At 37.9% G+C, this 24403-nt stretch overlaps 1 protein-coding gene and 1 non-coding gene across 4 annotated transcripts in view; both read left to right on the forward strand.

The window, feature by feature from the left end:
• Window positions 1-24403, forward strand: part of Aff4 (ALF transcription elongation factor 4) — an 80284-nt gene that overhangs the window by 5858 nt on the left and 50023 nt on the right. For 2 of the 3 annotated variants that reach the window (XM_020179703.2, XM_074057200.1), the window contains exon 2: window positions 21422-21548. In XM_020179703.2, coding sequence (XP_020035292.1) covers window positions 21426-21548 — 123 coding nt within the window. In that variant the 5' untranslated portion in view covers window positions 21422-21425. Of the gene's footprint in view, window positions 1-7998; window positions 8018-21421; window positions 21549-24403 lie in introns of those variants that run through there. The other variant, XM_074057199.1, reaches the window with a different exon arrangement.
• Window positions 14187-14259, forward strand: Trnas-aga (transfer RNA serine (anticodon AGA)). Its single transcript has one exon. It is a non-coding gene; the product is annotated as a tRNA-Ser (tRNA).

A 24403-nucleotide genomic window follows, 5' to 3' on the forward strand; every position in this document is an offset into this window, starting at 1 on the left:
TTGAACTCAGTATTGCACTTGCTAGGCAGATGCTCTATCACTTGAGCCATGACCCCAGCCCTTTTTGCTTTAGTTACTTGAGATAGAATCGTTTATTGCTTATACTCAGGCGGGCCTGAACTACTGTCCTCCTGTTTATGCTTCCTGTATAGCTGGTATGATAGACATTTACCAGCCCAGCTTTTTTTTTTTTTTTTTAATTGGTGGAGATGGGTTTGCACAAACTTTTCCCCTGGGCTGGCCTCAAACTTCAATCCTCCCAGTCTCCACTTCCTGAATAGCCAGGATTACAGGTGTGAACTACCTCGCCTAGCCATGTTAAGCAATTTTTTTTCTTTTTGTTTTTTGTGATACTGGGGCTTGAACTCAGTCAGGGCCTATACCTTGAGCTACTCCACCAGCGCTGTTTTGTGATTTTCTTCTTTTAAACATCAGCAAACACCCTCATTTCTTCTATGGGAGGCACCCAAATTCATATTTAGCAACTATTTTTGTAAGTCCTGATGTTGCTGGGGGCATGGTTCAAGTGGCAGGGTGCTTGCCTAGCAAGTTTGAGGCCCTGAGTTCAAACCCCCAGTACTGTTAGTTAGATAGATAGATAGTAGGGAACACGGCTCAAGAGGCAGAGTACCTGTCTAGAAAGTATGAGGCCCTGAGTTCAAACCCTAGTACCCCAACTAAATCCTGATGTTAAAATGATACCCTGTTAGTCACAATTCTGAAAACTGGACTCAATTCTAAAGGTAATTATCCCTAACATAACTGATTCACAATGGTCGGGAGAAAACTTATGAGGGGAAGGGAGAAAGAAGAAGGTACTAGAATTATATCCTAAAACTTATACATATCTGCTGGACAAATACAGTATAAGTTAAGTAATGGAACCTGGGAATTGATTTGTTGACTCACTTCCTTGCAAATGGAATGAGTTCTTTGGTCAGCTAAGTGAAGGTTTTCAGTTCTGTCCACTGGGAGATTTTTCTTGTGTTTGTTTTGACACTTAAGATTAACACTGGGGTCATATTTGGGAAGGAGTTTTAGAGGAGGGCAGTTTTTCGTACAAGGGTTAGTGAACTTGGTCAATAGACCAAATGCAACCTGCTGCCTATTTTTGTATGATCTGATAGGGAAGAATAGTTTTGTATAATTTTTGTTTTGTATTGTTTTTTGGTAGTACTGGGGTTTGACCTCAAGGCCTCATGCTTGCTAGGCAGGTGCTCTTACCACTTGAGCCACTCTTGTCAGCCCCTTTTTTGTGTTGGATATTTTTGAGATAGGTCTCTCCAACTCTTTGCCTAGGCTGATTTTGAACTGCAGTCTTCCTGATCTTTGTCTCCTGAGTAGCTAGGATTATAGGCATGAGCCAACAGCCTCTGGCTTGTTTTGTTTTTGAAAGAGGGTCTCATTATGTACTCCAAGCTGGCTTCTAACTTGATAATCCTCTTGTCTTAGCATCCTGAGTGCTAGGATTATAGGTGAGTATCACCATACCCAGCTTGTTTTTATATTTTCAAACAGTAGAAAAAACTCAATTTTTTTTTTTAGAAAGTGAGTATTATAGGATACTCAAATTTCAGTGTCCATAAATAAAGTATTATTGGAACACATCACACCCATTTGTGTATCGTCTGTGCTATATATAAGGGCAGAGTTGAGAAATTGTGACTTTATGGTCTGCCAAACCTAAAATATTTATTATCTGGCCCTAAAAAGTTTGAGTCTTGGTTTAGCAGATCAAATGAACCTTAGTGGATACTTAGGCCTGAGGATTGCCTTAAGGTAAGTTGTATGGTCCCTATTTTACTTATTTATTTTTGCAATACTGGGGCTTGAACTCAGGCCAGCCCTTTTTTTGTGATTTTTTTTTTTTTGATGGGTTTTTTTGAGATAGAGTCTGGGCTGGCTTTGAACAGAGATCCTCCTGATCTCTGCCTCCTGAGTAGCTAGGATTACAGGTGTGAGCCACCAGCACCTGGCTAAGGTCCCTGTTTACTGTGGTGTCTATTAGGGATTTTGTTTGTAGACTATATATATTTGAATATTATATCTGCACATACAAAATAATTCATTATCTAGTACATATTGCACATAATATGTGTAATACTAAGTATACTTAAAATGTATATAACATGTAACTGTAATATACTATTACACTATTACATATTATACAAAATAGTAGGTAGGTGAGGTCTGGACATTAACCTACTTTATTTGAGGATTCAAACTCCACCTGTCAGGTTGGACCATTCTGTAGATTACATTGTAGCATATCTACTCTTAGTACAGCTATGAGGGGGAAATAGTCCAGAAAAGTTGGGAATGAGATGAGGCTAGAAGCTGATAAGGATTATTATCCTTATAAGTGTTCAGCATGTACAGATGAACTATTAATTATCAGTCCTCTCGCCCCCAAATTCCGCTCTTTTCCTTGCCCTGGGGAATGACCCACTGTCATCACTTTTTCCAGAAACCTGCAAATTGTCCTTAATTCCTCTATTTTACTTCTCACATCTGTCTGGCTTCCAAGATTCTACTTCTTTGCCATCTTTAAATTCAAACCCCTCTTTTTTTTTTGGTACTAGATTTGAACTCAGGGCCTACAACTTGATCCACTCCACCAGTTCTATTTTTGTGATGGGTTTTTTTGAGATATGGTCTGGAGAACTATTTGCCTGGGCTGGCTTCAAACCAAGATCTTCGAGATCTCTGCTTCCTGCATAGCTAGGATTACAGTTGTGAGCCCCTGGCACCAGATCTCAAATCCCTTCTTGACATCTGCATTTCTATTACTGACTTAATCCAAGTGGGGTCTTCATTTCCCACCTGGGTATTCTGAGAGCTTTCTATTTGTTTCTTCACTGCTCCATCCTATACCAGGGTGGTTTTTCCCTCTGACTTACAAATATTGACACTTAAAAAAAAAGTCCTGAGTAGTTTTCTATTTTCTGTAATAACTGCAGATTCTTGGGCATTTAATGACTTTTGTAAAACTTCTGAAGAACTACCTTATAGCTAATTATTTCCTTGGGACCTTGTTGCAGTGTTTAGATTTGGTTATTTATTGTTTGTGTCAAGTTATAATGCATTGCACTAATGATTTCCCAGTAGTTTAAGCAGGAATAGATGGTGGGTAAAATCGGGACATGGTATGTGTTAGTACAGGTAGGCCAAGCCCAAAGAACCCTGACATAAATATAATAGATATATAATTCTAGCACTAAGAGGCTGAGGCCAAGGCAGAGGCAGAAGGATCTCCAGTTCAAGGCCAGCCTGGGCTACAAACAACAGCAACAATAAAAAAGATTATTTTATGTGTGTGTGTGTGTGTGTGTGTGTGTGTGTGTGTGTGTATGTGTGTGTGTGTGTGTGTGTGTTATATGTAATACATACAATACATAAAATTATAAGTACAAATATTTTATATGTAAAAGAACTGTAGGCTTTGCATGCCTATAATTCTGGCATTAGGGAAGCTGAGGCAGGAGGATGGCCAGTTTTAGGACAGACTGGGCTACATAGTAAGTTTGAGACCAGGCTGTGCTGCAAATGAGAGCCTGTCTCAACAAATCTGTCTTTCTCTGTCTCTGTCTCTGTCTCTCTTTCTCTCTCTCTCTCTCTCTCTCTCTGACACACACTTTCTCTCTCTCTCTAAACCCTGGCATAATGTATGTGTTTATGTGTATGCATGTGTGTATTAAAAAAACTCTTGCTGTTATAAAATATAATCAAAAATCTTAGTAAAGATTTGGGGGGCTATCTATGGATAGAAAAAAGTGGTGACATTCTATTCTGAAACCCAGCCTTTAGTGAGCACTTTCACTGACTATATTTACTCTTGAGGCAATAATGCTTCAGTTGTGACCCTTATAAAGTTCACAGAGCATTTTGAATATCTGTCGTATGCCAGTCATTGTGTTAAGCAGTGGAGGGGAGAGAGTGGGCAGCTATGTTTATTGCTTTCCAGGAGCTTGTAGTGTGGTAGCAAGGAGAGAGGGGATATACAATAACAGTAAATACAGTAACCCTAATGTAAGCAAGTGTTAAGTGCCAACAGAAATATAAAGAAATGCTTTGGGAATTGAATGATTTTAATGACACAAATCACAAAGGGCTTCTTGGAGGATTGAAATACATGTGTTTAGAAGTGGGGAGAAGGAAGGACATTCTAGGTTGAAAGACTGTATTACATAAAGACCTGGATCTGAATGTCTGAATGTATGTAAGATATTTCCAGACTCATAAAGCCTGAAGGCTTTAAAAGTAGGTGAGAATTGAAATGTGGACAGTTTTAAAATCTTGCAATAAGAATTTTGAACTGAGTCAAAAGATTGTTTTAGGGCTGGGGATATAGCTCAGTGCTAGAGCACTTTTGTAGCATGCAGGAAGCTCTAGGCTCTATCCCCAGAACTGTCCCCCTCAAAAAACTAATGAAAGTATGAAAAGTAGAATTTGTTAGGCTGGGCATGGAGGCACACCCATGTAATCCCAGCCTGTAATTTTAGCACTAGGAGGCAGAGGCAGAAAGATCTCCAGTTCCAGGCTACATAATGAGACCTTATATCGGAACCAAACAATAGCAACAACAAAAGATTGTTTTATATATATAAATGTTTTTTAAATATGTAATGTGTATAACATATAAAATATAAATATAAAGTTTTATATATAAAAGAATGTTCAGCATTCAGCACATGCCTATAATCCTAGCACTAGGGAACTTGAGGCAGGAGGGTGGACAGTTCAAGGACAAGGTGGGTTACATATAGAGTTTGAGGTGAGGCTCAGCTACATGGCGAGAGCTGGTCTTAAGAAATCCCTCCCCCCTCACTCACAGACACACACAACATGCAAACTTATATTTTATTTGTCTTTTTTTTGTGAGTCTGGGGTTTGAATTCAGGGCTTCACGCCCTCAGTAGGTACCTGAAAGTAGGTGCTCTATCATAACTTGAGCCACACCTCCAGTCCGTTTTGCAGTGGTTATTTTGGTGATGGGATCTTGCAATGTGTTTGCCCAGACTGGCCTTGAACCAAGGTCCTCCTGATCTCAACCTCCTTAGTAGCTAGGGTTACAGACTTGAGCCATCTGTGTCTGGCAGCAAAGTTTTATTTTTAACCATTTTCTCCCTCAATGAAGGAAAATAAAAGATAATGGTAGCTGGAGGGGGACCTTTTGTGTGTGTATTATGGTGAGCTACTCCCTCAGTTTCCCCTACCCCTGCCTTTTTCAAAGAGAATGAATGCTGATGGAAAGTATTAAAGGGTTCATTAGGGAGGAAGAAGTTGAAATTGTTGGAGAGAAGGCAGTAATTGATAAAGGTCTGGAAGACAACAAAATGAGGTTAATTGTTCTTTGATAGGAGGAAATATTTTTTCCTTTGTAACCCAGAATAAAGAAGAGAATAGGTGTAGATTTTGAGAGTTGATGGTTGATTAATGATTTTTAATCATGTTCTCTGATTTTTATGTTCTTTTTCTTAATCTTTGTCCAATTCTACATAGTGGAATTTAGGATTGGGGAAAACCCATAGGACTCAATGAAACACACATGCAGAATAAGAAAGAACATTCACCAGAGAAAGATTAAATACAATTTCTTTGGGGACCTAGTTGAGAACAATTTATGGAACAGGATAATGAGAACTTCAGGCAACACATAAAGATATAATTAAGAAAGCAAGAGTAGTATGGAATTGTTCTCTTTGCTTTCATATTTTCATGGCTAGATCAAGGCCAGCCATGTGGCTGAGCGATAGAATGCTTGCCTTGCATGTGTAAGCCCTGTGTAGGATTCCCAGCACTGAGAAAAACCAAACCTACCAACAAACAAAAACTACACATCTCATGACTAGTTTTTGGGCAAGGGTCCTTCTGTACAAGTACTGTCTTGGGACTTGATGTTTTGTTAGTTTGGCTTTGATCTCTAGGTGTGCAATCTTTGTTTCCTTGTCTTACAGGTAGTCTTCTCTTCACATGTTCTTATGGGTAGAGAAATTCTGCCAAATAAGGCCAAGAGGGGTTTCTGTACCCATGAGACTTACTTTGTACTTTAACATATTGCATTGTGGTGAGTTACAGTTGCTTAGTGTTTGTAATATACTCAGTTTGAAAATAATTGAAATTTTAGCTTAAGTCTCATTTTGTCTTTTGGAGTTTACCCAATAATCTGGTAGTTGAATGGGCCATTTTTTTAAAACAGGGTAATTGTTCTACAACACTGATTGAAACAACATTGTAACAGATTCTGTGCTTCACTTGAGTTTTTTTTCTTTTGGTGGCACTGGGGTTTGAACACAAGGTCTCATGCTTGCTAGACATATACTGCCGCTTGAGCCACTCCACCAGCCCCTGAACTTCACTTGAAAGGGACAGAATAGAGTAAAATATTTTACTGTAAACTGTTTAAAATTTTTTTAAAAAATATATAGAGATTTAAAAATTAGCAGCAGTGTTCATAAAAATCATAGAATGTTAATTTCTCATTAGGAATGCATATTTAAGTATTTTTATTATGTGCTCAATGGATTGTTTTTGTACTGTAGTTTGAACTCAGGGCCTCCCCACTTGCTAGACAGGTGCTCTGCTACTTGAGCCAGTCAACCAGCCCTCTAATTGTTATTTTCATGTTAAACCAACCTATTGTCCTGGGATAAATCCCACTTGGTCATGGCGTGTAATCCTTTGTATATATTGCTAGATTCAGTTTGCTAGTACTTTGTTGAGGATTTTCATATTTATAAGGTTTTATTGATTTGTGGTTTTCTTAGATCTTTGTCTAGTGTGATAATCAAGTATAATACTGGTTTTATACAATGAACTAGAAGATGTTCCCTTTTCTTTTTTAAGGGAAGGGTTTGTGAAGGATTAGGATCAATTATTTAGTATTTGTTGGGCTTCACCATGAAGCCAGTCCTAGGCTTTTTTTAGAGTTCTTTTTTTTTTTTTCTTTTCCATTACCAGTTAAGTTTTATTACTTGTTATAGGTCTATTCAGGCTATTACTTTGCTCTCTGTCTCTTTTTTTTGTTTTGTTTTGTGCTTGGCTTGAACTCAGGGCCTACACTTTGAACCACTCCCCCAGTCCTTTTTTGTGATGTGTTTTCTTCAAGACAGGGTCTGGAGAACTATTTGCCCTGACTGGCCTCAAACCGCCATCCTCCTGCTCTCTGCCTCCTAAGTAGCTAAGATTATAGGCCTAAGCCACTGGCGCTTGACCATTACTTTATTACTAAAATTAGTTACATATTTTTAGGCATTTTGTCTAGGCTTTATAATTTGGTGGTAGACATTTTTTCTTAGTATTCTCTTACCTGTTTTATTTCTGTAAGGTTGGTAATATAGTCCTCTCTCTCTCTTTTTTTTTGTAGTACTGGGTCTTGAACTCAGAGCCTACACATTGAGCCACTCCACCAGCCCTCTTTTGTGATTTTTTTTTGTTTGTTTGTTTGTTTTTGAGGTAGGATCTCACTAGCTATTTGCCTGGGCTGGCTTCAAACCTTGATCCTCCTGATCTCTACCTCCTGAGTAGCTAGGATTACAGGCATGAGCCGCTGCACCCAGCTTATCCTCTCTTTTATTCTTAATTTTGATAATTCGAATTTTCATTCTTTTCTCTTTTTTTGTAGCTATAGCTAAAGGCTTGTCAGTTTTCTTGATTGTCTCGGACTAGCTTTTAGTTTTGATTTTATTTTCCTATTCCCTGTTGTATTCCCTTCCAATCATTATTTCCTTCCTTCGGCTTGCTTTGGGTTTAGTTCATTTTTTTTCTTTTGTCTTTTTCTTCTCTTTTTCAATTCTTTTTTTCTTTTTGATGATTGAACTCAGGGCCTGTGTTTACTAGGTGGGTGCTCTAATACCAGAGCCATGCCCGCAGACCCCCCTTTTTTTGTTTCATAAGGTTAGGTTATTAACTTCAAATATTTTTTTCTTTCTTTTTCTTTTGCACAGGTGTCACTGTGTAGCCCAGGCTGACCTGGAACTGATGATCCTCTTTAACTTCTTGAATGCTGGGATTACAGGTGTGTACCAGCACACCTAGGTCAAGATCTTCCTTTTTTAGTGCTACTGGTGTTTGAACTCAGGGCTTCATGCTTGCTAGGCAGGCATTCTAGTGATTGAGCCACACCTCCAGCAAGATCTTTCTTTTTACTTACTTTTATTTTTTAATTTCTTTTGGTGGGACTGGAATTTCAACTTAGTGCTTGCAAAGCAGGCATTCTACTACTTGAGCCATACCTCCTGTCTATTTTGCTCTGTTTATTTTGGAAATGGGGTCTTGCAGTTCTCCCAATCTCAGCCACCTAGGTAGCTAGGTTTACAGCCATGAGCCACCAGCGCCTGGCAAGATCTTTCTTTTTTAAAACCAGTCAGGTGCCACTGGCCCATACCTATAATCCTGGCTACCCAGGAGGTAGAGATCAAGAGGATCCAGGTACTGAGGCCAGCCTGGGCAAATAGTTCAAGAGATCCTATCCCAATAAAACCCTTCACAAAATGGGCTGGTGGAGTGGCTCAAGGTATAGGCCCTGAGTTCAAACCCCATTACTGCAAAAAAAACCCCAAAACTCGGTGTTTACATTTCTGAATTTTCCTGGAGGCACTGCTTTAGCTGCATCTCCTAAGTTGTAGTGTGTTTTGTTTTCATTTTAATTATCTCAAATGGTATCCTACTTTCCCTTGTGATTTCTTTTTGACTCATTGGTTATTTAGAAGTGTGTTCTTTAGTTGCCATATATGTGTGAATTCCCCAGTTTTCCTTCTGTTCTTGATTTCTAATTTCATTCCATTGTGATTAGAGATATACTTTATATGCTTTCATTTCTCTTGAATTTATACATGTAATAAATTCAAAAGTACATGTAATAAATGTTCCATGTGCATTTGAGAAGAATGTGCATTCTGTTGTTGAGGGAAGTTTTATTACAGTGTTTATTCAAATTCAATATATCAAATCCTGGGAGACAAATACTTGCTCTGTTTATAACCTTTATCTGTTGAATAACATCAGATATATTTAAATATATGAAATCATAGCTATTTCTGATGGGGAAATGGGCAGTTTTAAGTTTATTCAGAAGATTGGGAACCTGAATTGTTTAAGGGTGTGCATTGGTTTCATCAATAAGACTATTAGAACAGAGGAGGAGCTGACAGATGATCATAATTAAGAATCTTTTTAAAGCTGATAATATTCCCTTTTTTCTTTTAGAAAAGAACAGCTTTATTGAGCTTCAATTTATATCCATAGAATGCAGGTTTTTTTATGTGTACAACACAATGTTTTTTTTAAGTCAGTTTACAGACCTAACTGTCACCACAGTTTAATTGTAGAACATTTTCATCACCCCCAAAAGATTTGTCATGTCCATTTGCAGTCACCCATTATTTTGCATTTTATCTTTTATTCTTACATAATATAATATATTTAAGCATGTTCAGGTACTTTTTTCATCTAGTCTTCCAGTCTTTGTCATTATATAAGTAGTATGGACTTTGTAGAAGGTAAAACTAAGGTAGAAAAGTTCCTTGCTTAAGTTACGTATCTGGTATGTTATATAAGACCAACTAAAAATTACAAAGCCTTAACTGTTTTTATAATTCATTTGAAGTTTGGACCTTATAGTACTTTGTTAAGTTATTTAAGAGGTAATTGCCTGTTTTTTGGTTTTTGTTTTTGGTTGTTGTTAGACATTTTATGTGTGAGAATTTTTGTTGGTAAGGATACCACTCTCCATCTAATCCATTTCAGTTAGTAATCCTTGCTTACAGCTAAACTGCCCAAATCATTTTTGATTTAAGGAATTCCGCACTGGCTAATCTTGAAAAAACTGTATCTTAGTCTCTTTGGTATTATGGAGAGGACTTCTCTTCCTCTAAATAGTCATTCAACATAGTGCACATGGCAGTATTCCTGATGTTGAGATTACTATACTTAAACATCTCTGACTTACTTCCTTTTTTTTCTCTCTTGAGAAAAGGATCTTGACAGAAATGTAAATGACTGAAAAGTCATCTTTTCTATAAATGTAGTTTGACTTGGTGCTGGTAATATCAGGTGGATGAGATTTGTAGTATAGTAGTCTTCTCTTACCTGTAGCTTCACTTCCCATGCTTCCAGTTACCTGTAGACAACTTTCCAGTTACTTGGAGCAAACCATAGTCTGAAAATACTAAATAGAAAATTCCACAAGTAAATAATTCATCAATTTTTAAATTGCATGCTGTTCTGAGTATTGTGATAAAATCTCACACAATCAAACTTCATCCCACTTGGGATATGAATCATCCCTTTATCCAGCTTATCCCCTTTATGCTATCCTCCTGTTAGTCACTTAGTAGCCATCTTGGTTATCATATTGACTTGTGGAATGGCACAGCCATTATTTTACTTAATAATGACCCCAAATCACAAAAATAATGATGCTTGGAATTTCGATAAGCCAAAAAAGTCATAGTGTTTTCCTTGAAATGAAAAGGTGAATGTCTCAATTTAATAAATAAAAAAACGTATACTGAATTTGTCATGATCTATGGTAAGAACAAATCTTTTGTGAAGCTAGGAGTGTGGCTCAAGTGGCAGAGCACTTGCCAACAAGTGTGAGACCATGAGTTCAAACCTCAGTACCACCAGAAAAACTCAACCCCCCCGCAAAAAAAAAAAAAAACCCAAACAGCCAGGCACCAGTGGTTCACACCTGTAATCCTAGCTACTTAGAGCAGAGAGCAGGAGGGTCATGGTTAGAAGCCAGCCCCAGGCAAATAGTTTGACCCTATCTCGAAATAAACCCATCGCAAAAAAGAACTGGTGGAGTGGCATATGCTCTGAGTTCAAGCTCCATTACCACAAAAAAAAAAAAGAAAAATCCGGTGAATTGTGAAGGAAGAAGAAATTCATTTTAGTTTTTCTGTCTCGTCTCAATTACCAAATGAAAAGGGTAAGAAAAGATACTAAATTTGTGGGTGGAAGACATAAACAGAAAAGATGTTTCAATTGCTGAAAATATGTTGTGCCATAAAGTGTTGAGCCTAAATGAAGACTTCAGCAAGCAGTCTCCTGACTTAAGTCATTCTATTACAATGAATTGTTCTATTTTACTATTTTATTATTAATTTATCTTTAATAAACTAAACATGCTTCATAAATATGTCTTGTTGGAAAAAACAGCAAATACAGGCAGTGCTCCCAGTGACTTCAAGCCTCTGCTTGGGGTGTTGGGAAATTATCCACTGAAGGTAAGGGAAGTCTCCTGTAACTGCACTGGGTAGTAGAGGCTCCCTATCAAAGCCAGCCTTTTCTTCCAATAGGCCCCAAATTCTATGTTGTCCATGATGGATTTACTTTGGGTTTCTTTTTTCCTTGGTACTAGGGATTGAAACCAGGGCCTCTCACATGCTAGGCATGTGCTCTACCTCTTCAGTCCAGCTCCCAGCCCTTTTGTTTATATTTTTGTTTCTGAGATAGGGTTTTGTCTAGCCTAGCCTTAAACTCGGGATCCTCCTGTTTCTGCTCCCTGAATAGCTGGGATTACAGGCATGCATCACCACACCTGACTCATTTTGGGTTTCTTTAGGTACCGATTGAGCATTCGTAATCTGAAATCTGAAATGCTCTTAGAGCATTTAGATTTTGGGATTAGGAATGCTCAGTTGTTTAAGCCTATCTGAACATTCCAAAATCTAAAACAGTCCAAAATCTGAGCCACTTCTGGTCCCAAGCATTTCAGATAAGGGATACTCAGCCTGTGCTAGATAACTGAGAAATAAAAGTTATAGATAGCCCAGTGTCTGTAGTATAAAAATTAAAAACTACTGACTTAGATTAATTATATAGTTACTCACAAATGATAAATTCAAGCTTCAGAAAGACTGAACAAATGCTGATTAAGATAAAAGAAGGAAAGCAGTCAGAAATAAATGGACACTTAGAGAAAGTATTGACAGTTTTTAACAACTGCAGTTGGGTTTGTATTTTAATATTCAGAGATTAGAGAGAAGGCAGGCATGGCTTGTAGAGTTTGGGAGTAGGCCTGGAGGAAAAGCAGACAGGCTCTGAAAGTCAGTTGGATTAGAGTACAGTTTAGTATAAGGTTTAATCTTATCCTTTATTTCTCAGTTGAGATAGGTGCCACGTTGGAGAAATAGTTGTTACATAATTAAAAGGCTGGGACTGGGGGATGTGGCTCAGGTGGTAGAGCACTTTCATGTGCAAACTGAGTTCAAACCCCAGTGATATGAAATATAAAAAAATAATAAATAATAAAAGACTACCACTTTAATAGAAAAGTGGGCCAAAGACATAAGTAGTAGTTCACAGAAGAAGAAATATGAATGGTAAGTAACATGAAAAGATGTGCAGTCTAACCAGTTATCACAGAAATTCTGTACAATGCAGTTGACTGTGACCTCTGTTAGGTCAAGACCCATCTTGTGTCATTTTCCATATTTTTCATTTTATATCTAGCTCCTGGCACAGTACCTAGAAGTTGTAGATCACTTGGAGTACTTTTTTTTTTTAACCTGTTAGATTATTAGCACAGTTTATTTATTTATTTATTTTCACACCACCTTTTATTTATTTATTTATTTATTTGAAATTTTCTTTTTTTTCTTTCTTTTATTATTCATATGTGCATACAAGGCTTGGTTCATTTCTCCCCCCTGCCCCCACCCCCTCCCTTACCACCCACTCTGCCCCCTCCCTCTTCCCCCCACCCCCTCAATACCCAGCAGAAACTATTTTGCCCTTATTTCTAACTTTGTTGTAGAGAGAGTATAAGCAATAACAGGAAGGGACAAGGGTTTTTGCTGGTTGAGATAAGGATAGCTATACAGGGTATTGACTCACATTGATTTCCTGTGCGTGGTTGTTACCTTCTGGGTTAATTCTTTTTGATCTCACCTTTTCTCTAGTACCTGTTCCCCTTTTCCTATTGGCCTCAGTTGCTTTTAAGGTATCTGCTTTAGTTTCTCTGCGTTAAGGGCAACAAATGCTAGCTAATTTTTTAGGTGTCTTACTTATCGTCACCCCTCCCTTGTGTGCTCTTGCTTTTATCATGTGCTCATAGTCTAATCCCATTGTTGTGTTTGCCCTTGATCTAATGTCCACATATGAGGGAGAACATACGATTTTTGGTCTTTTGGGCCAGGCTAACCTCACTCAGAATGATGTTCTCCAATTCCATCCATTTACCAGCAAATGATAACATTTCGTTCTTCTTCATGGCTGCATAAAATTCCATTGTGTATAGATACCACATTTTCTTAATCGATTCGTCAGTGGTGGGGCATCTTGGCTGTTTCCATAACTTGGCTATTATGAATAGTGCTGCAATAAACATGGGTGTGCAGGTATTAGCACAGTTTAAAAAGATTCATGCCCAGCTGGTGGAGTACTCAAGTGGTAGAGCACCTGCCTAGCAAGCTCAAGGCCCTGAGTTCAAACTCCAGGTCCATCAAAAAAAAAAAAAAGTAATAGATAAATACTTGTATATGATTATATTTCTTCTTAGAATGTTAATTATGGGGTTTTTTTTGGGGGGGAGAGTTAGGTTATTGATGGCTTTTTATATTCAGTAATTACTAGTTTTCAAGATACGGTCTTGCTCTGTTGCCCAGGCTGGCTTCAGACTCTTGGCCTTAAATGAATCTCTTGCTTCAGCCTCCCTGGTAGCTGGGACTTAGAGGCATGCGCATTGTGACTGAATCATATTAGAACTTTTAAGCACAGACCAAGTATTACTCTTAAAATGGGAAAAATTAAGCCATCAAGTTATATTATATCTCTTCTGAAAAATACATAGGTGAAAGGAGAATGTCTTTATTCACATTTATAAGAACAACCAAAACATTTACTGGGGTCGAGAAAAATTTAGCTACGTAAGAAGACATTGGATAGCCAGGGTTGGAAAACTGAGTATTCAGATTTCAATTTTCTTGTGTGTTTAGCTAGTGAAAAACCTGCATGTAACACATTTTGATCTTAGTTGGGTTGTATCTAATTCTTATCTATATCCTCTATACCTAATGATTCTACTTCTGAATCTGCTCTAAAGATGCTGGGCACCAGTGACTCTTGCCTATAATCCTAGCTACTCAGGAGGCAGGATCAGGAGGATTGCAGTTCAACAACAGCCCAGGCAAAGAGTTGGAGAAACCTTATCTTGAAAAAACCCATCACAAAAAAGGGCTGGTGGAGTGGCTCAAGTGGTAGAGCGCCTGCCTAGAAAGCATGAGGCCCTGAGTTCAAGCCCCAGTGCCACCAAAAAAAAATAGATAAAAAGAGCAAATGAACAGTTTTAATTCTAGCATTAGTTTAAAGAAAAAAAGTGAACAATTGAACAAAAATAAGGAATTGGTTAAATAACGTTGAATAAAAACAGTTCTTCCATTCCATTTATCCCAGCTATACTGTCAAATACAGCTGGCTATGTGGGGGTGTGGTTGGTGTTTTCTGTATTTTTGTCCCCCTGAAAGATACATTGTGTTGCCCCTACTTTTCCTCACATGAAAGTGATTATGGAAATTCCTCCAAGATAATTGACAAAGATCTACTTCAGGTGTTTTTAAAAGTTGACTAATAATTTGTCATATAGATGAACCATTCTATTCTTGGGCATTCAGTTATTTTCAGTTATTCTACCAGTAAAATTATGCTGCAGTAAACATCTTTGCTTTTTTTTAGTGGCTGTTTTTTTTTAAGCTTTAAAATTTTTTTATTTGGATATATTTGTTGTACAAAGGGGATTCATTGTGAAAATTCTAAAGAGGCTTACATTGTACATTAGTTAGATTGCCTCCACTGTCTCCCCCACACACACTTGAAGGAATTGCAAAAGAGGTTTCATTGTTCTATTTCATATATGTATATGAAGCCCATCAACCATATTCCCTCACCTTCATTTCCTCCATTCCCCCCCATGTTACCTCCCCCGCATACATACACTGTATACTTTTAATTATGTAGAATGTATTCCTGTTAAAGTTGCTGATGATTCTAATCAGATTTGGTCCTTGTGCTCTGATAAGGAAGAATCCAAGCAGAATACCTGAATGTAATGAGGGAAATAATGGAGTTTTATTATAGGAAAGAGGAAAAGGGATTACAGATGGAATCTCTGTCAAGTGGAATAGAGGCATTGTGAGTGTGCAGAGAAAAAAAGAATTTTTACTTTAGGTTGTTTTTATATCATCCTGAACTTGGAGGTGGGGAGAAGACCTATGTCATTCCTATTTCCAATGGCCTTGAGGCCAGGGATCGATCTGGGTGGACTCATGCATACACCTATACTAATTCTCAGGTATCCTATGTCTATTTGGAAGGAAATTTCCACTGTAATTTAACAAAGGATTTGCAATTGAAATGGAGCTCAGAGGGGATGGATAAGGGAGGGGCAACTAAGGTGCTCTAAATCAGACTGTATGGTTTTTTAAAGTCTTGAACTTTAACATCTGGTCTATCTCATTCCCACTTGTGAGCCTGCTGTGCTGAAGGATTTATGTATTTTTTCTAGTTGATTTGAAACTTGGCTTTACTATTTTATTATCTTTGGTACCTTAGAAAACTACTTAGCTCTTAATTACTGTTGTAATTAAATAAAACTTATTTTCCCAGTGGATTGGATTCGTTAACTATTAAAATCTAACCTATTTTTGGGTGTATTTCTGGCCTGCTTTCTTTTAGTGCCACGTTTGTTAATTTCTCCCATCCAAATACTAAACAGGCCAGACCCTGGTTAGCTTCTGAGATCAGATGAGATCGTGTATATTCAGACTGGTATGGCCATAGACCAGTTTGTTAATTTCTGTGTACTGTCATACTATTTTTTGATAACAGTGTGGCTTTATAGTAAACTTACTATACAGTAGGGCAAATTATTCTTGTTCCTGTTCTCTTCCCCAGTGCTTTCTATTGTTTTCTGATCTTCCAGGATTCTAATACATGTCTGTTGCATAATAAGTTAATACACTTATTAATACTGGGTCTTGCATTAGATAAATTTGAGATGCCCATTTACCTTTGAGAAACTAGTATTTGTTGTGTTGATGGTGTCCCCTCCTAGCCACGCATGGTATTGTAATGTAACTTTCTCAAGTATAATAAATAGTAACAGAGGAGGAGTTAAGGAAAATTGGATGGTCATTGTGAATGTGGAGGGAGGGTTTTTAAGGTTTACCTCTCCTTAAACATGAGGAGAATACTTTAGGCTTTAGGGAGGGGACAGTTTGATAGTAAATCCTAAAGGTGAAAAATGCTGTAAAGCACCTCCAGTTCTCTGATGGGTTTATCACCCCTTCTTCCTATCTTTTATTCTGAAAAGTTTTACACTTACAAGGACATCCATCTACTCTTTACCCAGGTCCACCAGTTGTTACCATTTTTACTGTAATTGTTGCTGCTCTGCTTCTCTTTCTCCTCCTCTTCTTTCCCTCTCCTCTCTCTTCTCTCCTTCTGCCTCTGTTTGTCTCTCTCTCTCTCTGTTGCTCTCTCTGTCTCTCACATACACACACACAGTAGATATATATTTGGATGACTGCTTGACCATTTAAGAGTCCGGCACTCCTATTTGTTTAGTATATGTGTCCTGAGAATCAAGGACAATTCTCTTGCATAACCAAGTACAGTTATCATAGTTGAGAAACTTAACATTGCTATGGTTATTTGAAATACTAGCCATACTCAGATTTCGCCCAAGTTTTCCAATAATGTCCTTTTCAAGCATCCCCACCCCAATCCAGAATCTGGGAAATGAAGGGCCATGTGTTATATTTTGATATTGTGACTCCTTGAATGTAGAAGTAACCTCCCAGGCCCTCTTCCTTTTGTTAGTCTCATGATACATTTTCAGAGTCCAGACCAGTTTCCCAGAAAACTCCTCAGTTTAGGTTTGTCTTTCTACTCTTAGACTTTTTATTGTGATGTATCTTCAGTGTGTCACCTTAGGGAGATACATGTCATGCTGGCAGAGTGGCTTAAGTGATAAGAGCACCTACCTTGCAAGTGTGAGGCCTGAATTCAAACCCCAGTGCCACAAAAAAACCCAAAAAACACAAGGAGACCCATGTCAGTTTCTCCTGTATTAAATGTTGTTTGATCACTTGATTAAGGGTAATCGTTGCTGTACTTCTCTATTTACATTTTTTTTCTCTTCAGACTTAGTAGTTTATGGGGTATACCAAATAGTCTGTTCTTCCCCAAATTTTCACTCGGTGGTTGAAGCATTAATTGAAGACTCTTGCCTCTTATTACTATGGTGGCTGGGAAAGGTGACTTTTTAATTTTTTTTTTTTTTTGGTGGCACCGGAGTTTGAACTCAGGGCTTCACGCTTGCTACACAGGCACTTCACTTGAGCCATACCACCAGCCCTTTTATGTGATGGGATTTTTTTTTGAGATAGGGTCTCCCAAACTATTTCCCTGGGCTTGCTTCGAACCTGGATCCTCCTGATCTCTGCCTCCCAAGTAGCTAGGATTACAGGCGTGAGCCACTGGTGCCTGCCTCTAATTCTTTTATTTCTTCTATATTTGATAGTTATCTTCTATAAAGAAGGGTATCTTCTCCCTGCTTTCTTATCTTTTTTTTTTTCTGGTGGTGGGACTGGGGTTTGAACTCAGCTATGAGATTTGCAATTGCAAAGCAGTCGCTCTACCCCTTGAACCATACCTTCAGTCTATTTTGGTCTGTTTATTTTTATTTATTTATATTTTGGTGTTACTGGGGCTTGAACTTTGGGCTTCACACTTGTTAGGCAGGCACTATACTGTTTGAGCTTCTCTGCCAGCCCTTTTTCATGTTGGATATTTTCAAGATAGGGTCTTAAGAACTATTTGCCCAGCTGGCTTTGAACCAAGATCCTCCCAATCTCAGCTTCCCAAGTAGCTGGAATTACAGGTTGAACCACAGGTGCCCAGCTATTTTATTTTTCTTATTGTTCTTTACTTGGATTTTAAAAAATTTGGTTGATTATCTTCTATTGTTGTCATTGCTAATTTTGATGAGTAGATGTTTTTAAATCTGCCTAGTGAGAGCCCCTTTAGATGGACTCTTGTGTTCTTTTGATATGTGAGTTTATTTTTTCCCCAAGTGCTAAGGATTGAACATGGGGCCTCTTCTATGCTTGGCAGCCACTCTACCTCTGAGCTACATCCCCAGCTCTGACCATATTCTTAACTATTACAGTATGTTTTAGGTTTACCTTGTTACCTTCCAGCTGTTTCTCCAAGAAACCCTCTTTCCTTTTAGTTAGGAGAATGACATTAGAAAACAAAATGCAGGTGCTAGAGGTGCTCATTTCTGTACAGTGTCACTGCTCATTTCTGTACAGAATCACATGACCAAAATTTCCAATTAGTGAGTGGTCTGTGTCATCAGATTTCCTAGGATGAAATTCTGTATTATCTATTAAGTGTATAACCTTAAATAAATAACATTTGTGCTTCAGTTTTATGCTGAGTAGAGTTAGGATAATAATGGTATCTAGTTCGCAATGGCATTGTTAGAAATGAGTAATAGACAATTAGTAATACACTTAGCATAGGAATTGCTGGCAGGTGGCTCAAGTGGTAAAGGGCCTGCTTAGCATAGGAGTCTGCCCATTTCCTGAGTGGGGAGCAGGAAATGTTTCTCCCCATTTCTCTGTACTTTTACCCTGTTATACTAAGTTTCTTTCCTAATAAACTTTAGTATCAATTGCAACTACAAAACAAAACAAAAAACAACCCATTCAGCACAGTGTCTGGGTCCATTAAAGCACATAATAAATATTAGCTGTTATCATTGTCCCCTTCCATTCTCATAGCAATCTCTTCCTTAATAGTGTTTCAAACCCAGTGGGGATCAAACCTAGGGCCTCATGCATGCTAGGTAAGAACTCTTAACACTGAGTTAAGTCCCCAGCCCCCACATACATATTTTTAAACCTAGAAGTTCATAATATTAGTAATAACCTCAATGTTCTTTTTCTCCTTACTCTATTCTATATTTATCTCTTCTCTCATAGCAAAATCAATAGTTCCTCGAGAGTCTCAGTTTATTTACTAGTCATTTGCTGAATCTGTAAACATCTGTAAAATAAGTACTTCATAGATATTTAAAACAATTTGCCTTAAGTAACTAAAAATTTTAGATAACCCTCCTTTCTATTTGCTCGTTTTCTTTTTAGAAAATTTTAATCTAGTAATCTCACAGATTTTGTTGTGATGTAAATTTGCTAATTTTAACTGAATCTTGTTTCATTTCAGTAATTATAAGTGTCTTGAGGGATATACTATAAAATAGTTTTGTCTGTACAACAAAGATACATTTCATATTGATGCATGTTTAGATTTTTTGTTAATGTTGGTAGAACTCAGATTACTGGAATTACCAGTTTGGAGGAAAACTTTAGTCAGAGATACAGATGATCAGAGTCACAAGAAAAAATGAAATCCATAAATTAGACACAAAAATAAGTTAGAACAGGAAAAATATTTATTTTTGCAATAAATATACAGGTATTTTCCCTTCCTTCCTTTCTTCCCACCCTTGCTCTCTTCCTTCCTTTCTTTTTGAGATGGGGTCTTCCTATGTTGCCAAGACTGGCCTGAACTTCTAGGCTCGAGCAATTCCCCCTGCCTCTGTTTCCAAAGTGGTTAGGATTACAAGTGCATGCTATCATGATTGGCTCATACAAATATTTCTTGAATGATTATTTTAGTGCTGTTGAATACATAGCATTAAACCACATTTTAAGGAAGTGTTATCTCTCTTTCTCTCTCTCTCTCTCTCTCATGTTCTTGGTGATGGGGATAGAATGAACCCATGCTAACAATCATGCACTCTACCACTGAGCTATACCCCTAGCCTGTTCTTTCAGGATTCAAGTTTAAGAGATTAAAGAAAACTAGTAGTTATCATGCCCCTTAGACTCTGAAAAACTTTGTGTGTTGGATCACATAGTTCGAGACTAATTAGACTGTGGTGTATGCCTGTAATCCCAGCTACTCTGGAGGCAGAGATCAGGTAGATCATGGTTCAGAGCCAACCTAGACAAATGGTTTGTGAGACCCTATCTTGAATATACTCAATACCAAAAAATAGGACTGGGGAGTGGCTCAAGTGGTAGAGTGCCTGCCTAGCAAGCACAAGGCCCATCAAGTCCCCGTACTGCCTTGAAAATAAAAAAGAGAGCCAGCGCCAGTGGCTCATGTCTGAAATCCTAGCTACTCAGGAGGCAGAGATCAGGAGGATTGCAGTTCAAAGCTAGCGTGGGCAAATAGTTTGGGAGACTCTATCTTGAAAAACCCCATCACCAAAAATTGGGCTGGTGGAGTGGCTCAAGGTGAAGGCCCCGAGTTCAAGCCCCAGTACCATAAATAAATCAATAAAAAGAGACCTAATTAAAACTTGATTGTTGCTCAGTGTCAGTGGCTCACACCACCTATACTCCTAGCTACTCAGGAGGCAGAGATCAGAAGGATTGAGGTTCAAAGCCAGCCCCAGCAAATAGCTCTCAAGACCCTACCTCACAAAAACCCTTTACAAAAAAGGGCTGGAAGCATGGCTTAAGCCCAGAACTGGCTTCGAACCACAATCCTCCTGGTCTCTGCCTCAAGTAGTTAGGATTATAGGTGTGGGCCACTGGCACCTGACTTAAGAGCTTACAGTTTTAGGGCTGGAGGTGTGGCTTACGTGATAGAATGCCTGCTTTGTAAGCATGAAACCCTGAGTTCAAACCCCAGTCCCATGAAAAAAACCTGAAAACAAACAAAAAACACAACTATAGTTTTGTTTTGGCGGTTCTGGGGTTTGAACACAGGACCTCACACTTGCTTGTCAGGCAGGCAGGCAGGCAAGCACTCTTACCACTGAGCTGCTCCACCAGTCTTATTACTTTTTTGATTTGGTTTAAAATTATAAGTTAGAAATGCTCCATAGGTATAACCTGATTCCCTCCCCATTCTATCCCTCCCCTCTTTTTTTCTTTCATTTTGTTTTTGAGACAGAGTCTCATGTAACTTAGGTCAGCCTAGAATTTGGTAATGTAGCCCAGACTGGCCTGCAGCTCGAGATCCTCATGCCTTACCTTTTCTTCCTTTCAAAATGTTTTTAGTACTTTCTTCCTTTACAGGTTCTTCCAGTAGTAATTTGTTTTTGTGGTGTTGGAGTTGCACTAAAGGCCTTGTGCTCTAGACAGGTCTTGAGCACACACCTATCTCTATCTCTTGAGCTACGCCTCCAGCCCTTTTTACTTCAGTTATTTTTGAATAGGGTCTCAAGTTTATGCCAGGTATAACCTGGACTACAGTCCTGCTATTTATGCTTCTTTGGAGATGGGATGACATGCTCACGACACCCACCAACCGAAAGTAAAAATTGGTGAGATGGGCTCTCATGAACTTTTTACTTCTTAATTTTCTGATGTAAAAATTGTGTTTCTCCTCATAGCAACATGAACCGTGAAGACCGGAATGTGCTGCGCATGAAAGAACGGGAAAGGCGGAATCAGGAAATTCAGCAGGGTGAAGACGCCTTCCCACCTAGCTCACCTCTCTTTGCTGAGCCATACAAAGTTGTAAGTTGTCCTTTGAATGTTTTTTCCTATTTATGTGACTTTTTTGATATTAAAATGTTTTAAACTTGATTTTTTGCATTAGAAAATAATTATTACAAATATCATTGACATTTTCCTTTTTTCTAAATAGAGCATTCTTTTTTTTTCATGTAAGGGTTTCTTTTTTTTTTTAAACAACTTTCTTTTTTCTGGGTATTGGGTTTTGAACTCAGGGCTGTACATTTGCTAGGCTGTACTATTTGAGCCATGCCTCCAGCCCTCAGGTAAGCTTTTTTGAAGTACAGTATGCATGAACAATCTCAGATAATCAGTACAAAGATGAAGAAATAGAGCATTCCCAGCCTCCTAGAAGTCCTCCTTGAGTTTCCCTTTTATTGCTATTGTGCACTCTTTGAAGAATGTGGTCTGAATTGACTCAAATATTTATCTCTATACTCCTACTATACCACTAACCATGGCAGGCATTTAACTGTGTGTGTGTGTGTGTGTGTGTGTGTGTGTGTGTGTGGTAGTATTAGGGTTTGGAGTTAGGCATTTAAGTGTGTGTGTGTGTGTGTGGTAGTACTAGGGTTTGGAGTTAGGCAGGCCCTGCTTGCTAGGCAGGCATTCTGCCACTTGAACCACAATGTTAGTTATAACATCAATCAAAAATGAGTTTCATAGATGGATTTTTGTTTCTTATTTCTTGCCATGTGCTTATTTAGTTTACTAAGTTTCATTGACTATTATTAGTATGGTCGAATAAATGTGTCTTGAGTATGTTGGTTCTTTTTCTGTTATAGTACTAACTCTGACCTTTCCTTTTAATGTTTTTAATGTTTAACTGTGTGAGTATATTAAAGCATGTTGTCAGAGATGTTGAGTAGATTAAATCAATCACCATTTTTATATCATTGTCCTAGATTTGCGATTATAGAGACCAGTGAAAAGTACCAATTCTGATGACTTTAATATAGATTTTAGTAGCAGCAGATGTCTTTTTGACATTTGATTTGACTTTGGATTTTATTTCAACCATTCTTAACATAGTTTATAGGTTTATACTACATGAAATAGCAGTAGTACTACGTATTACAGCAGTATGAGATTGAGAATGTATTAGACTTTTTCTGATGATACATGTAAAGGAAAACATATTCTCAATTTACCCCATAATGTTTGGTGTTTATAGAAACCATTTATTAAAGGCAATCATATTGACATGATTTATGTGAGTGTTACACAAAACCTGGAATTAGGAATTAGGGGTTAGGGGATAAGATTAGAGGTTAAAGGCATATTGAAAAAATTGAGTTTTAGTTAGGTGCTGATGTCTCATGCCTGAAACTCTAGCTACCTAGAGGCAGAGATCAGGAGGATCTTAGTTTAAGGCCAGCAGGGCAAATAGTTTGGGAGACCCTATCACAAAAATAACCAACACAAAAAAGGGCTGGCGGAGTGGCTCAAGTGGTAGAGCATCTGCCTAGCAAGCATGAGGCCCTAAGTTCAAACCATAGTACCACCAAAACAAAAACAAATTTAATTTTCTCCAGAATCTTTGAATCATGCTGCCACTTATTTTGTAGTTTTACTATGATGAATTGGATTTATTTTCTGATCCTGCTGTTGTCTGTCAATGGCTGTATATTTACCTCTCGTTTAATAAGATCAGAGAGATTTTTCAAATAACTGAAAAATCATTGTTATATGTCATTCTCAAAATAAATAGTGACAGTTCAGTCTTGATTTCTTTTTGTTTTTTCTTGTGGGACTGGAGTTTAAAGTCAGGGCTTTGTGCTTGCAAAGCAGGTGCTGTATTGCTTGAGCTATGCCTTTATCCATTTTGCTCTGGTTATTTTGGAGATGGGATCTCATGAACTATTTGCCTGGGCTGGCCTTGAGCTGCTGATCTCAGCCTCCAATAGCTAGAATTACAAGCCCGAGCCACTGGCACCTGGCTCAGTCTTTATTTCTTTTTAATCGGTAAACTTTCTTCCATGTATATGAACATGACAGAGTCCTCAAGTTGATAGACATTTTTTACTTTATTACCCAAGAATTCTTTACAACTCAAAATTTATTGACTTTAAAAGTTGCATCATTCACTGGGTAGAGTTAAAAGCCAGTATTTAAACCTTTATCAATGAATTTTCTGTTCTTAATTGTTTCTGGCTTACTTGGTTTATTGAGACAGGGTCTTACTGTATAACCCAAGCTGGCCTCAAACTTGCTAAGTAACCAAGACTAGACTCAAACTTGATCTTGCTCTGCCTCCCAAGTGCTGGGTTATAGGCATGCACCACCACACCTGGAAGTTTCTGACTTTTATTAACTAATGAATCATAGAAACAGAAGAAATTAAGATTTTTTAAAAGTTGGATATAGCTTGTTTTACTGGATTTTTCTTTCTACTCCTGTTACATTGATTCATAAAGCACTTGATGTTTTTGTGGACTACCAAAAATATGACAGCTCATTTCTCAGCCTGGAACTTAATCATATAAGGAGAGATTACTTTTCTATTTCTCAAAAACTTCTGTTTAGTATGTTTATTGGCGAATTTTATTTTCCTTCCTATAATCTGTTGTATATATTCCTTAATGCCCTATTTGTATGGTTATTTGCAGACATTTCACTGTGAAAATTATGTATTTGAGGAATGGGAGTGTAGCTCAGTGGTAAAACATCCATTTAACATGTGAGGCCCTGAGTTAGATCCCCAGCATTGCAAATAGTTGCATGTGCATGTGCACACATGCACAGAGTTTGTTTCTAGATGTTAACTTAAAGATAAGAGGTAAAGCCTTTCTTTGAAAAACCCCTTTCTATTTGAAAGTAGAAAATCAGTTTAGAGGCATATTTTATTTCTAATTGTG

Source organism: Castor canadensis, chromosome 16 (assembly GCF_047511655.1).
Source record: "Castor canadensis chromosome 16, mCasCan1.hap1v2, whole genome shotgun sequence".
Lineage (NCBI taxonomy): Eukaryota > Metazoa > Chordata > Mammalia > Rodentia > Castoridae > Castor > Castor canadensis.